General features: G+C 42.0%; 1 protein-coding gene across 2 annotated transcripts in view; it reads left to right on the top strand.

The window, feature by feature from the left end:
- Positions 1–16,386, top strand: part of DIS3L2 (DIS3 like 3'-5' exoribonuclease 2) — a 314,009-nt gene that overhangs the window by 33,399 nt on the left and 264,224 nt on the right. For both annotated transcript variants that reach the window (XM_044290031.1, XM_044290032.1), the window contains 2 exons: positions 8,766–8,819; positions 15,699–15,800. In XM_044290031.1, coding sequence (XP_044145966.1) covers positions 8,766–8,819; positions 15,699–15,800 — 156 coding nt within the window. The remainder of the gene's footprint in view (positions 1–8,765; positions 8,820–15,698; positions 15,801–16,386) is intronic.

The following is a 16,386-nucleotide window of genomic DNA, read 5'->3' as shown; positions in this document are numbered from 1 at the left end:
ACGGATCCGTTTGGCTCCGCACGGCCAGGCGGACACCAAAACGACTTTTTTTTTTCATGTCCGTGGATCCTCCAAAAATCAAGGAAGACCCACGGACGAAAAAACGGTCACGGACCCCGTTTTTGCGGACCGTGAAAAAAAACTGTCGTGTGCATGAGGCCTAATGGTGCGAGTTTCACTGAACGCACCCTGAACACATCCAGAGCCAATACGTCACGCTCGTGTGAAAGAGGCCTTAGAGCTGCCGTAGATTTCTGGCTTCATTTGCGCCTGAAAACTGGTGTGCATGAAGATAAATTTGTGGCGGCTGCTTGTCAAAAAAATGCGAGGTGTTTTTTTTTTTTTGTGCTAATATTTTATAATACAGCCTCTTTATTATTTCCTTAAAATGGTTTACAGCTCTGCCAGATAGGAGCATTGCTGTGCTGTCCACACCTTGGATGTAGTTCTCTGTACTGCTGCCTTCCCTCATGGTATTGTAACTGTTGAAACAAGGTAAAGCTGTGCAGTAGCTGTTTAATTTAGCCCCAAGTTTGTATAGTAAGTGAATCCAGCTATTTGACATGACGACCCCTAGTCCTCACTGGACAGACCTCCACTCAACACCACCCTGTCCCTCTGCACGAAAACATCTGTTCATTGCAGATGGGAAATACAGTTCATTCCAAATATGAGATCACAGCGTGAAATGAGCAACATGGTAAATAGGTTTTTGGTCGGTAAGGATATTGGACCCATCTGCTCTCAGATATATAAATTTTAAGTGTGTTAATTGGTTGCTAGATAAAATCCAGAGATGGAAATGAATCTTGCATGTTAAGAGCAAGTTTCTGATGAAGTTCAGTGTACGCGATCCGGATTCTTGTGTTGGCGTTTAAACCTATTTATGCTGTAGACGGCGTAATCCTGATGCTGTCAGTACCTACCATTCTGACGCCCCCGGCTGGTCTATTATCCAAGTCCCTTGCCGCACATAGGGAATTGCCACTCAGCCAGTCATTTATTGTGTTGAGGGACCAGCTAGTTCCTCTGGCGGCCTTAGAACGAGAGCAGCAGCAGATCACTGAGAGGAGTATTCATTGACTAGTTTTTTTTTTTTTTATTATAAACTTTTACGATTTCAGTTTGGAGGAACAAAAAAAGCAAAAACAAGCTAGTGATTCGGTTAATGCGCTACCCAACGGACATTTATATTATACTAGGGAAAGAGGGGTGCGATAGTGGGAACAAGCAGAGGCGAATAAACAATACCTTTTTTCTTTTAAAAGGGTAGAAATCTTTTGGAAGATAAAAACTCTAAATAAAGCAATAAAACAGGGGATCTTGGTTCCAAATTATGTAAGGAATCTCTCAGGCCAATTGATCCCCATGTCGGTTAGAAATATCCTCTATAGAGGTCAGTTTTTATATTCGGGGGAAGAAACCCCGCCAATGCCACCATATATCAGCTTGTGTCGAGAAACTTGGTCCTCTAGAATGGCCACAAAGGGGTGATTGTTCCTAAGATGTGTTGAGCAGAGATGACCAAAGGGGCAGGCTGTCCTGAAAGTAATTTTTTAACCCCATCTTAACAGGGTACCCATCTCTCTAGATTTTGGCAGGAAGGCAAAATCCTAGCAAGTCTGTCATGGGTCAGATACCAGGTGGTATGGCACCCATATTTCTCCTTTGCAGTGAAATAAGAAGGAATGTCTTCTTATCCTTAATACAGAAATATCCTTTATTTTTGATTCCCCCCCCCCTTGGATCTACTTTGCATTGGTTTCCAAATGTAAGGCTTTTCCTAGATACCTTCCTTCTACAAGAGGAAGACCTGAAATTGTGAATTTATAATTTTCTTTACAGTCCCTTTAACAGCATAATAAATACATTTTCTAACTCAAAGGATTTGATTTTCCCATGACATGGGCGATTGAAGAATGTAGTAAGCTGGTGACTTATCCACTAGTCCAAAGCAGCCAGGTATTGACCCACGGAAAGATGTCCGTTATTAAATAAACTGATGTCTGATCCACCCAGAGGCGTAGGGGTTGTGCCACAACCTTACTGCTGATGATGGAGCTTAATGTTTGTCCAGATATGGGAACCTTATCAGGGCAGGAGGGGTAGGATGTGCCCATAGAATTTCAGGTAACACCCATGTAGTGGTGCGGACTGTTGTTCCAGGTGGCGATGTGAAAAAATTGAGCAGCTAGATAAGATATTCTTAAATTGGATCCAAGTTGCCTGAAAAGGCAGAATGATGTAGCTTGCTTATGTACCTCGGGGTTTAAGTCTTACCCGGATGGATTTTATCAATCACTCCTTGAATCTGTAAAATAGCACATCTGGAAATGGTCCCCCTGAAGATTTTTAACCCGTTCTAAGCCTTTTGGGAAAAATGTTACTCTCTGGACTTCCTTTTTTAATTAAGTCACAACAGTTTTGCTACTCGTACTATAATATAGTTATGTAACCAGTTTAATCTAATATCCTACAGGTGGGCTGGGGAAGGTATCTCTACAGTTTAATGTGGATCTGAAGTATTTGGAAGGCTTTTGGGTGTACTCTGTATTTTGTATTACAGCATGTTGATTTTTAGTGGCCTTGAGCCCACAAATCTGCTCAAAGACCAAATCTAGCAAGTCAAACAAGCAGCTGCAGGCATGTGGTCTGTCAATTCTTGGGCGAACTTCTGTTTGCTGTCTTGGAAACACTGAACCTGCAGATGGGTTGAAGTGAAACATGTGTCAAACAGCTAGGATAAAATAACCACTCTAGGAATATAGAGCTTGATCTGGTGGGAACTCTGCACCTGAAATATATATATATATATATATATATATATAATATATATATATATATATATATATATATATATATATATATATATATATATATATATATATATATATATATATATATATATATATATATATTAGTGATCTCATAGTGGAACAGCCTAAATAAAAGAAATCTCTTGCATGCTGTGATTGGTTTGCCTAAAGCATTTCTTCTTATACCTCTAATCCTATCACACATTCAGGTAGGCTGTAAGTTACTAAATCAGTAGGTAAAGGAGAGGGGTGTATTAAGAATGGCATCTCTTACACCAAATTTTAAACCAAACCCCGCTGGCGTACAATGTCCCAGAATTATTACAAAGGTCGAGATCCTTTCCGTTTGCATTCTGTTTTGTGATTGCTGCGGTTTTGTTTCTGGCCATTGAAATGGAACAAACCGGATCAGTCACCTAAAACAATGTAAGTCAATGGTGCTAGCTCCAAATTTATTTTTTTTCCATCCAAAAAAATCAGACCCGTTTTTACTTTCAATGTATCTAGTGACAGTCTGTGTTTCATTTCCATTTCACACAACCACATCCTATCGGAACGGACGCATACTGAGCGTAATCAAAACGGAACAGTTTTGGTCAGGGTTTGAGATCCTCTGCTGGATCTCAAAACCTGAAACCAAAATGCATATGTGAAAGTAGCCTAACACTTGCGGCAGGAGTTGCATGTATTTGTCTGGCAGAATCCTGGTGTATTTGTCGGGTAGCGCCCAGATCTCCCCTAGACCCTATTACAGTCAATGGGCCAGGCAGGCATCCCTTTATTGTCCCGTAGTGATGGATCCAGAGAGCTTTGGCTGGCTGTTTTTAAAGAAGCTGAAGAGAAATTTTAAAGTGACGCAGATTTATTATTGGTGTACACTATTCTAAGGCACAGTGTTGGTGGAAAGTAAGCCAGCTAAGAATTTGTGTAAGTAAGGGGCTGTACATCAAGTAGATGGAAATATATTACTTGACGTACCCATAGACACTAACTGGGCAAACGCAGTTCTAAAGGGCATACTTTTCATAGTTTGTTTCTGTAAAGGAATGAAAAAAAAATAAAAAAAAAATAAATATATATTTATTAGGGGTGCACCGAAATTTCGGCGGCCGAAAATGCACCTAATCCATTTCTGCCGAAAATAGCGGGGAGGAGCTGGGGGCTGGTGCGTTCACTGTGCTCCGGCCCCCAGCTCCAGTAGTTATAAAATGTGTGCAATTAATAAGGATTCTATTCATGAGGCCCCCTCTGCAGTAGAACATTCAATACAGCCACATCCTACTCACAGGGCTGTTATCTTAATGCTGGCCGGCCGGGCAGACGAGTGGCAGCGTCGGCCGATATTTTCGGTCGCCGAAATTTCGGTGCACCCCTAAAATATATATATATATATATATATATATATATATATATATATATATATATATATATATATATATATATATATATATATATATATATATGCGCCGAGCCCAGTGACGTCCGATGCTCGCTCTTCCCTCAGTCAGCGAGATGTATTTCTAAACTTATTCTCTTGATGTACAGAAAAAACCAAGATGTGAACAGCCCCCTAAGATAAAGCATTCCTTAGGCCTGAATCATGCATGCACGTCAGACTGCAGATGGACTATCCTCAGGATAGGTCATCAGTGTTTGATAGGTGGGGGTCTGACACTTGGGAACCCTGCTGATCAGCTGTTTGAGAAGGCTGCGGCGCTTGCAGTAGCACTGCAGCCTTTGAGCTTTCCCTAGGCCAGTGGCCTAGGCACATCTCAGCCCCATAGAAGTGAAAGGGGCGGCGCGAGATGCCAAGCACAGCCGCTATACAATGTACGGCGCTGTGCTTGGTAAGCGTGGAGACAGCTGCAATGCCAATGCCTTCTTAAACAGAGCTGATTGGCAGGGGTCCCGGGTGTTGGATCCCCACGGAACACATACTGATGACCTATCCAGAGGCTATGCCATCAATATTAAAGGCAGGGCTCGACAAATCCCAGGTGCCAGGTCACCATGGCGACCATAAATTTAGTCCTGGCGCTTGGGTATTTGTCAGCCCGTTTTCAAAGGTGTCCGGGCGATGGGTGCGGAGCTGCCGTTCTGTCCGGAGGCAGCACAGTGTGAAACAACTAGGTCACAGCACACAACAGCAGAGCCGCTGGCAGCAGGGAGGGGAGGGACTCGGGAGGAGTGTAATCTGATCCTAGAGTGGAAGCTGCTGCTGCCAGCCCCTCCCTGCCCACCAACCAATCAGAGCTAAGGCAAGCACTGGCAGCTCTGAGTCACTGACACAAGTACACGGAGTCTAAGAAAGAATCGAATGAGTCAGGTTATAGAATCTAAAGATCCGACTTGGTTAGAGACTCTTTAGATTCTTTGAGTTAAAAGAACCGTCAGTCTCTCGAACAGTGTACACTGAGGCTGATGACCAGGCTGCAGCAGTGATAAGGTTAAGGGACAGGAGCAGAGAGATAAGAGAAGTGACAGGACAGAGTTTAGATTACAGGTTGAATTAACCATTTAGGGTCAAATTGGCTTCTCAAGGAGATATATGTTAAAGGCATCCCTTCTTCTGTCTCATTCAGTAGCTATATAACTAAGGGTACTTTCACACTTGCGGCAGGACGGATCCGGCAGGCTGTTCACCCTGTCGGATCCCTCCTTCCGCTGTTTCGCCGGACCACCGCTCCGCGCTCCGTCCCCATTGCGCTGCACAGCAGTGCATGGTGAAAGGCCACCGGACTAAAAGTGCTGCATGTCTAACTTTCTAGTCCGGCAGCGTCTCACCGCGAACTGCCATGCTGCGCCAGAGCTCCACCCTGTCCCCATTATAGTCAATAGGGTCCGGGGACGGAGCGGCGGTATATGTAACATGGTATACAGCATTATTGGTGGGGCTCTATGAAAAAGTGTGTGGGGGGGGGGGGGGGGGGGGGAGAGCGCACTATGGGGGCACCTACTAGGGGCTTTGACACGGCTCCGCTTGGCTCCTAACTTTTTAGCTGATTAAAGGGGTTGTCTGGGCTTTTACTATTTGACCTATCCTCAGGATAGGTCATCAAGATCAAATCAGCAGGGTCTGACACCTGGCACCCCCGCTGATCAGCCGTATGAGGAGACAGTGTGCACGTGCCATCTCTCTTCCTGTTCACCGCTGCTTTGCCATAGACAGGAAGGGAGATGGCACGTGTGCGCTGTCTCCTCATACGGCTGATCGGCGGGGGTGCCAGGAGTCGGACCCCTGCTGATCTGATATTGATGACCTATTTTGACAACCCCTTTAAAGTCTTAAAATACAGTGAAATTAGGGAGGCTCAACACTGTAGATGAACAGATAACAGTGGGTTCGCTGCTGATTGGGTCACTCACCCAATTGTAAAGTGCAAAATTGTAACAAGGAAGAGCAGGCACACCACTTTCTGGAAAATGAGTGGACTACTGGAAATACTCTAATGAGATTATTATAAAAGTTTTATTCTGAGATATCATACATAAAAATGGCCAGTAAATTACTCTAAAATACATTAAAAATAAAATTGATAAAAATTATCACATAAAAGTCAAGGTTGGTATGTAGTATCCTGAAATAATGTCTTCTGAGTTGAAGAAAAAGTTACTTGTCAGTATTAGTCTGTCTCCATGAGACTCTTACCACTCAGCAGTGCCGATATTCTTGGCATGTGGTATACATGCACGGAGCAGTGTAGTCTCCAAGACGCGGGACTCCGTGCGCTGAGCGCCAAATACTGGATCAATTATAACAGGCACACAGCCCGAAAGACGCACTCAAAGTGACTGATGCACAGCAATGAAAAACTGCAATCACATGAGCGCAGGACGCAGGACGCTGGACGCTGGGTTCACAGGGCGTGCTCTCAATCAGGTGATGATATGCAAATGAGTCAGATGTTCTGATCAGCTGGTACAAGTCGCCCAATCCCGTGGTTCACAGGTCCTTGTACCAAAGGTGATCTGTTCCGATCAGCTGGTATGAATCGTCCAGTCCTGTAGTTCACAGGTCCTTGTATCAAGGATAAGTTCAGGTCCTATATTGCGTAAATGGCTGTGTTCAAATAAGAGTTGTTTACAGGATAATACTTTTGATCCACAAAGTCTTCTGTACTTGGGGTCCGGACCAGTACTGGATGTAGGAATTGCGTAGTCGGCTAGACGCGTTTCGAGGCTACCTGCCTCTTCCTCAGTAGCTACCAGACTGCGCTCTTCCAAATATTATATAGGGTACATCATTAAAATCATTAGTAAAACCTGAGATCAGCTAGGAACATTTAAAACATGGCATGGATTCTAAAACGATACCAAATATGTAACAAAGTGTCAAATCTCATACTATGTCCCACAGAATATATATATTATTCTCTTGTGATATTCACAATCGCACAAATATAATAAAATAAAATACTAAAAAGTTTCTTTCATGATATTAATATAATAATAATAGGTCTCAATGCACACATGCGTTACCTGTGCGTTTTTTGTTCTCATATATCTTAATAAAAAATTTTAATAAAAATGTTATATATCTCTTTAACCAAAGTACCTATAAGGATATTTATAAGATGTTTTTCTAAAATTCATAAAAATTTTTTAAATATATATATTCTGTGGGACATAGTATGAGATTTGACACTTTGTTACATATTTGGTATCGTTTTAGAATCCATGCCATGTTTTAAATGTTCCTAGCTGATCTCAGGTTTTACTAATGATTTTAATGATGTACCCTATATAATATTTGGAAGAGCGCAGTCTGGTAGCTACTGAGGAAGAGGCAGGTAGCCTCGAAACGCGTCTAGCCGACTACGCAATTCCTACATCCAGTACTGGTCCGGACCCCAAGTACAGAAGACTTTGTGGATCAAAAGTATTATCCTGTAAACAACTCTTATTTGAACACAGCCATTTACGCAATATAGGACCTGAACTTATCCTTGATACAAGGACCTGTGAACTACAGGACTGGACGATTCATACCAGCTGATCGGAACAGATCACCTTTGGTACAAGGACCTGTGAACCACGGGATTGGGCGACTTGTACCAGCTGATCAGAACATCTGACTCATTTGCATATCATCACCTGATTGAGAGCACGCCCTGTGAACCCAGCGTCCAGCGTCCTGCGTCCTGCGTCCTGCGCTCATGTGATTGCAGTTTTTCATTGCTGTGCATCAGTCACTTTGAGTGCGTCTTTCGGGCTGTGTGCCTGTTATAATTGATCCAGTATTTGGCGCTCAGCGCACGGAGTCCCGCGTCTTGGAGACTACACTGCTCCGTGCATGTATACCACATGCCAAGAATATCGGCACTGCTGAGTGGTAAGAGTCTCATGGAGACAGACTAATACTGACAAGTAACTTTTTCTTCAACTCAGAAGACATTATTTCAGGATACTACATACCAACCTTGACTTTTATGTGATAATTTTTATCAATTTTATTTTTAATGTATTTTAGAGTAATTTACTGGCCATTTTTATGTATGATATCTCAGAATAAAACTTTTATAATAATCTCATTAGAGTATTTCCAGTAGTCCACTCATTTTCCAGAAAGTGGTGTGCCTGCTCTTCCTTGTTACAATTTTGCCCTTTAAAGTCTTGTAAAGCCCTTTTAATTCATACGTCCATTTTGTTGGTCCATGTCAAGCAACTAGCAGCATCCGCTATTCAGACGCTAGTCATTAAAATTTGCGCACAAAAGACCCCTCTATATACGCGTGTTCACAAGGAATGACCGTTTTACAGACTTAAATGGAATGGCTTTCCTGAATCGGGCCTAATCTGTGTAGAAAAGTACGCCGAATATATCACACTGTGTACGCCACAGGTTCTGACTGTTGACTGGTTCTGTTCCATCTAAACTTAAATTAATATTAACAAATCTTCCCCATTGTCTTGGAGATGCCCCTAAATTTCAATCTGCTTTGTCTCTAGGGTCCTCTGAGGATTAATCCCAAGAAATTCCATGAAGCCTTCCTGCCATCCCCGGTAAGAATAATGCTGCTATTACTTTGAAAACTGTATAGATCTTTATTTTTTTTTATTTTTTTTATTTATTTTAATGGCTGAAACGACAGGTGATCAGATCTGCATATTAAACTCTTGCTAAGTAACTTGGCTATAAAAGCCCCAGACTTTATCTTTTATTACATAAAGTAGTGCCATAGCTGTGCTTGTCTGTGCGCATATGCTGGTTTGTGAAGCAGCTGACTGGAGACCACCACTTAGTGTAACTGGACTCTCTTCATGTATCCCTGCTGAGATGTCTTCATTTTCCAGTGAATTAGATTAATCTCCCTTGAAGCAATTTTGCCCTCTATTTGTGCTCTGTTTCGGTAGCCAATTTGCAGTGTTTATTCAGATATAAAGTACAAGACCTATTTAATTGACATGCCTAATTGAAGCAAGATGGCATCCCTCGTTCCCACCGCATCCTTCACTGGGGGTTCATACACCGGAGCTAAAAAGCAGATGACTTGTTAAGTGTTGCATTTGTCTTCTATTTCTTTCAGTCCATATAGTCTGTGCTCTCTTCTATGTAGATCTAGCATTTCATTGGGGGTGTGCCACTTTTCTGATGTGCAAAAGTTTAGCGCAACTGTCACTTTTTTTTGTTGAGAAGTTGGTGTCTTTCCCCACTTTATGCCATTCTTTTCTTTAGGCTTTTTAAAAAAGTGGGAGAGGGATAGTGGAAACGGTTGTGGCTTTCCACAGTCGGACCTTTCTACTGTAATTTACGGTAGAAACTGGTATAAGCTGGCATAGATTTGAAGATGTGCCAAATTTAATAAGAGGCATTGTGTGTGTGTGTATGACTGGTCCTCTTTAATAAATGTAGCGCTTTTTACTCCAACCCACTTAAAAGGGGTCCAGTTTTATAATTGTCAGCATCAATTAACAGAAAACATGTCAACACTTAATAATTAATACACTTAGTGTTTATCAGAAATGTCCTGTTTTCCTCCACTTTGTCGTGGTCACATTTTCCACTGTGTAGCTACATCGGTAGCGTGGCAAGCCTCTGCGCTGTAATCACCTTGCCTTTTGAGGATGGGTTTCCTATTCTCATGGCCCCTGCCCTGTAGCTGTGATGTCAGCAATCATTATTCATAACCCGCTACTAGATAAATGTCACATGTCCGTAAACTCGGATCTACAAAATATGGATACCTGGCATGTGAATGCTGCTTTTTCATAATGGAGATGCCAATTGTCAGCAAAATGGACAATAGTGGAACACGCTGTATAGTTTACAGAAATTCATGTGCTGCACACATTCTTTACAGACACGTAGAAATGAATGGATCTGCAAAAAATGTAAAACTGATATGGACTCAAACAGTTGTCTGCACAAGGCCGTAATTAGAAATTTTCCCACCATTTTGTCACCTACCCTTTAAAATGAATCATTATACAGCATCATTGCCTGTTGCACCGTTCTCAGCGCCGCTGGTCTGGCCCTCCTCCCACAGTTTGTATACAGCGGTGGTGTAGAGGTATATGGCATGTTACCACTGCAGCCACTCTCTGTCCTCAGCAGTCTAGTGCTGCACACCTCTGAGGATAGCGCTTCCATGCTGTATCCTTGTATACAAGAACAGGAGAAGGACCACACCATTGCCATAGGAGAAACAGGTGAGTACATTATCATTTCTTTTTTTATTATTTTAAAGCCTTCCGTGACATGGGAAAAATTTCTAGTTAACTTGGACAACCCCTATAATGAGCTGCTTTACATAACACTGTGCGTTGTACTTCATCTGTGTGACCCCATTACTGGGCAGTGTGGAAAGCCTCCAGGTCTAACCTTACAGTGCTGTGAAGAAGAAAAAAAATCAACATGTGCAAAAATCTGTTCCCCGTGGTGGCCCTCTCCCGCGATAAACAGGCCTGGAGTCTTTCTGCATCAAGTCATGGGAGGCAGTACATACAGCTGCTGCAGCTCTTGTCCCAATCTGATTGTTTCTGCTTTCCAGAGTCTCAAGGAACATTCTGTTTCAAATACTCGCTGAAATGGTCTCTAAATTGTCTTTTGTAACACTTTGAACGCTCTGCTTCCATGACTGACCAAAACAAAGTGCCAAACTCTCTCCATTTACTGTCAGGGATACCTGGTAATTAATTTGCAGTCCTGCTTACAAAAAAAAAGTACAGATTTTTCAGAAACGAGTTTAATTGTACTGATAATTAAAAGCCTGGGTTTCATGGAGAGCTTTTGCCCGGCACACTTAATTATTTAGTCATAAAATGTGGTCAGTGGATTTTGAGTTTAAATATTAAAAACAATCGACAATCAAGAAAAAAAAAAAAGGTCATGGGTAAGTATTAACAAAAGTTACTCTCCTTTCCAGACCCCCTTTGATCCTCCACCATTACAACCACAACTCTTGTTTTTTGAATGCAGTATGGACATCCTGTATACCGCAAGCAACCACTGCAGCCAATCACTTATATTCTTATTCTTAAAGCAGGGATGCTCAATCTGCGGCCCTCCTCTGTCTGGGCATGTTGTGAGTTGTAGTTTTGTAACAGCTGGAGGAATGCAGGTTGGGCATCCCTGTCCTAAAGGGTTTTCCCGGGTGTTTAATATTGATGAACTACCCTTGCCAGAGGACCACAGCCTCTTCAAAAAGCTTATTGACTGGGGTGCTGGGGGGTCGGACCCTGCCAATCGGATATTGATAACCCATCCTGATGTCATCACTCAGCCTATCCTTAGCCCATCGGTATCAAAATCTCAGACAACTCCTTGTCTTTATTTTTATCTGACAACCCTAATACTTTTGACTCTAAGGGGTACTAGTTTACAGAATTTTCCAAATTGTCTACTTGAGCTTTAAATCTGTGAGGAACAGATCTCCAATTGCTCCCTTCAATAATTTCACTCTACCAAGCCATCTGCACCTATTTGTCAATCACTTGACCAGGACATGGTCGTTGACGTGAACAGTGAAGGTTTTTAGTGAATGCCTGGAAGCGGGGCTCTTGAATATCTTGACAAATTGATATAGAAGGAATATTGGAAAACTAACTTTAAACTGTACAAGGCATAACCTGGATTTGCTGAAACCATAATGCCCCTTTAAGTTGTAACTATAGCTCTAACATAAAAAATGAGAATTGGTCTCACTGGTAGTTCGGTGTCAGTGAGTCTGACTATCCTACGACTGTTACTAGCTGTAAGTCCCCCAAACATTTTGTCCTGAATGTTAAAACATTTTATTGCACTTGCTGTTATAGAACTGACATTTTCCATAGTACTTTACAGACCTTGTCATCATTCACTGTCTCCAGCGAGGCTCAGTCTAAATTCCCTATCAGTATGTTTTTGGAGTGTGGGAGGAAACCAGAGTGAATGGGGAAACGTGAGCAAACACAGGGAGAAAATACAAACTCCATGCAGATGTTGTCCTTGGTCCGATCTGAACGTAGGATCCCAGCGCTGCAAGGCACCAGTGCTGAACCACTGTGTTGCCCATGGTTTAAAGGGGGGGGAGGGCTGGTTTCACCTATTAAACCACTTGTACTGGCAAGCAGATCATTGCAGATGCATTCTAGGCATAACTTTTACAAATGTGACAATGTTTGGATTGTCCGGATAGTATTTTTAATCTTCCGGATAACGGCTCCAAGGTGCCCAGCAGGGTGGCCTTGGGTTTTCAGAGTGCCCAAGCCCGCTGCCCTGTCCCTTGCGGAGTTCAGCCCCTAAGATTAAAATGTCTACTCCCATCACCAACATTATTACCCTTCTGCAGCGCTCAACCCCTGCCTTCTCTATGATGTGTCTGGCTGGCATCCTATCCCCTCGGTCGTCACTCAGATGCCTCCTAGGGGAGTAGAAAGCAGGGTTGAAGCACTGCATAAGGGTGATGTTGGTAATGGGAGTATACCTTTAAATCATAGGGGTGGAACTCAACTAGGGAAAGGGTGGCCAGCATGGGCACTCTGAAAACCCAAACCTGCCCTGCTGGGCTCCTTAGCAGTTATCCAGGGGATTTAAACTACTTTCTGTCAAGAGTAAACGGTTTGTCTAGATTGCAACTGCAATGATCTGCTGGCCGGTACAAGTGGTTTAATAGGTGACAATTAGGTGACTGACTCTCTCTCTTTAAGGTTTAAGAACCTTCAAGAACTTGTACATTGTCCCTCTAATAGCTCAGATTTTATTTTATTTTTAAATGTTCAGATTTTGAGAATAACGGCCCTCAGGAATTGTAGTTTTAGATACGTTTGGATATGATCTTCTCCTCCGTCTCGGATTCTGAGACTGATATAACTTGAACTCTGGCCCTTTTATTGCGTTTGGTTCGAAGTAAGAAACCGGGCCAGGGAGGATTTTACATCTTGTGATAACCCTGAATCATCCAGAAAGTAAAGTGGTGCACAGTAGAGGAATCCTAAAGGAGCTACAGTGAGACCTCAAATTGGCACATCAGTGGCATGGCAAAACTTCTTTGGTTAACTGCTGTAGCTCCACATTACTACCCCACCATGTCCACTTGACAATTGCAGGGACTGCTAGAAGTCTTCAGTACTTTCAGTACTCATTTGACATCCAGTCTCGCATGCAATCTTCTTGTTGTAGGTTTCCCCATCACACTTCTAAGCGGGAGATGTGAAGCAGCATATCAATGGAAAAGACAGGATGGACTGTGCGAGTTGGCTGTGCACATCATTTCCTATCTGTGCATGCTGTCTCGTTACTTTGCAGATGATCATTCTAAGGACTCCCAACTATAGCACTGCACTTCTGGGCACTTGGCAAAGGATTTGAAACATGCTGATGTAATTCACAGGAAGTCAGCCGCATAGGAGAGGGCTTCTAGGAGAATTCAACTTCCTCTGCAAACAGTCCTCTGAACCTATGTCTACCACCCCAGCAACCTTCACCCTGAGCCAAATACACAACCACATAGAACCACCTTTAAAACTCCCACAGCCTGGAATCTCAGAACTTGCTTAAGTTAATTTTCACCGCTTGTTATCTCAGTATTGGGTAACTTAAACCTCCAGGGAACCAACCCATACAGTGCTAGGATTTGCCTAAAAGATAGACTGCCTTCCTGTCTACACAGGAGAGCACACTCTGGACTGGAGATCACATCTTGACCCTAAGCCTTGATGTAAACTTCTAGTATGAATGATCCACTTCCCTAGCTGAAGGCCAACTAATCTGTCTTTGGAACTTGATACATACATACTACTACTACTACTACTACTACTACTACTACTACTACTACTACTACTACTACTACTACTACTACTACTACTACTACTACTACTACTACTACTACTACTACTACTACTACTACTACTACTACTACTACTACTACTACTACTACTACTACTACTACTACTACTACTACTACTACTACTACTACTACTACTACTACTACTACTACTACTACTACTACTACTACTACTACTACTACTACTACTACTACTACTACTACTACTACTACTACTACTACTACTACTTCTACTACTACTCCTACTACTACTTCTACTACTTCTACTACTACTTCTACTACTACTTCTACCCTGCAGAACAATCGCCTATCCAGTACATAGGTGGTCGTTGGCCTATTATTTACCACTGATCTGTACAAGACCTAGGGTAAATAACCTAGTTCTATTTGCTGGCTATGTTTCACAAAAACCTTGTTTAATAGTGTGTATAGTTTTAAGTGACTCTTCTCAGTGTTCACTTTTATTTTCGTAAATAATTGTTCTTGTGCTAAAAAAGTAGAAATGAAAGTTTAACAAGACTCAAATTGGCCTCCTAGCAACACGTCCTGGCATGTGATTTGCATGTCATTACTTGGAGCATCTGGCTTTTATTTTCCTTTATTTTAGGGGCGCCACAAAACTAATTATGTCTGTTTTCAGACTCCTTTGAACACAACAGGGAGGGAAGGAGTAAACGCAATGCTTAGAAGTGTCTTGGTAGAAGGAAGTGAGAAGCAAGGGAAACCTTTCCTTTATTGCTGGCTTCTTTACAGTGCTACCTACTACCTTTTTAAAGTACCACCAAAAACGGCACTGCATCTGTCCACAGGTGGTGTGTGGTATTCCTGCTCAGCCCCATCCACTTCAGTGGAGCTAATCTGCAGTACCAGCCTCCACCCATGGACAGGTTTGGTGCCGTTTCCGGAAGAAAGCAGCCATGTTTTAACATCCACAACTCTTTTAAATAAAGTCTTTGTAAAGAGGACTATATTTTTTCCCTGAATGTTTAAGGTCCTTCCTTTTTAAAAGTGGTGAATTCCCTTGAACAATTTTGAAGTACACGATCCTAGTGCTGAACCAAAGTGCCTGGGTTTGCTGTCGTCATATGCACTGAGGAACAGTATGCCCAGGTCCAGTTTGATCATTTAAAGGCCATGGAAATGCTCTTTTGCATCCTAATGATGTACAAACTGTTCTGGGCCTAGCCTCAGCTTATGATGTAGTTTCCATGAAAGTACTTTCTGACAAATTGCCATTTAGTTATTCTATGCTTTTGATAGCTGACTTGCAGGAAGGTGGGAGGGTTTGTCATCGTATTGTTTCCTGCGAATGTCTCTTTCCATAATATTAGTAAGTAGTCATTTTTACTGTTAAATAGTTGGTACTGAGGGTGCCATTTCATGCATAAGAAAGTTCAAAAGCTAATCTTAAATAGGAAATCAATCAAGGCAGATACTTCAATTTGTTTGTCGTAACCCCGTACTACATGGCACTACCTTTAACGTGTTTTGTAGAATAATGATTTGCTTTATTTTAGTACACTTTAGTCTACATCCATATTCTTTCCTTTTTAACTGTTCGGTAACTAATGCTGTATTTGGTTTAGTTGACATTTAACTTTTTTTCACCCTCTCTTAGGATGGAATAAGGGACATTTTTATTGAAGGAGTGGTTTCCAGGAATCGAGCGCTGAATGGTGATATTGTAGTTGTGAGACTGCTTCCACGTGAACAATGGAAGGTATGACCATACTAACAAACTTCTCTTTAAATGGATGCTTCTATCAGGGGTGTTTTTTCTGTTCTTTTTTATTTTATTTTATTTTTTTATTTTTTTTTTCCAAGGCAATACTGTGCCATTAAGATATAGCTGCCACTACAGAGATACAGTCCTCTGGATGTATGGCTGGGTGACATTGCCAAAACATTTTTTTCCCCCTCTAACTTCCTCTATGCCACCAATGTCAGGTGTTAGTCCCACCTCTGAGACTCGCTCCTATCTCCAGAACGGGACTCCTGGATTGTACAGAGGACAGATGTGCATGCGCGGTCACCCTCCATTCATTTCATTGGGAGGTCTGAAAATAGCAGTTTGCTATAAAAAGTTAAATAAATAAATACAATCAATGCACAGACAAACATCCAGTCTTTCCTAGAGCAGGAATGCAAATGTGCTTGTTTAAATTAGTGCCAAAAAAACAGTACGTACATATACCTACACAAGGGGTATGTCACACATGTGAAGCTGTGCACTGTAGTCACAAAAATATGATGTTTTTATTTACTGGCCGAAATATACAAAGACTGAAAATCTATATATACATACA

The sequence above is a fragment of the Bufo gargarizans genome, chromosome 4 (genome assembly GCF_014858855.1).
Source record: "Bufo gargarizans isolate SCDJY-AF-19 chromosome 4, ASM1485885v1, whole genome shotgun sequence".
Classification (NCBI taxonomy): Eukaryota; Metazoa; Chordata; class Amphibia; order Anura; family Bufonidae; genus Bufo; species Bufo gargarizans.
Note: the sequence above shows the minus strand (reverse complement) of the source record. Positions and strands in the feature narration are given on the sequence as shown.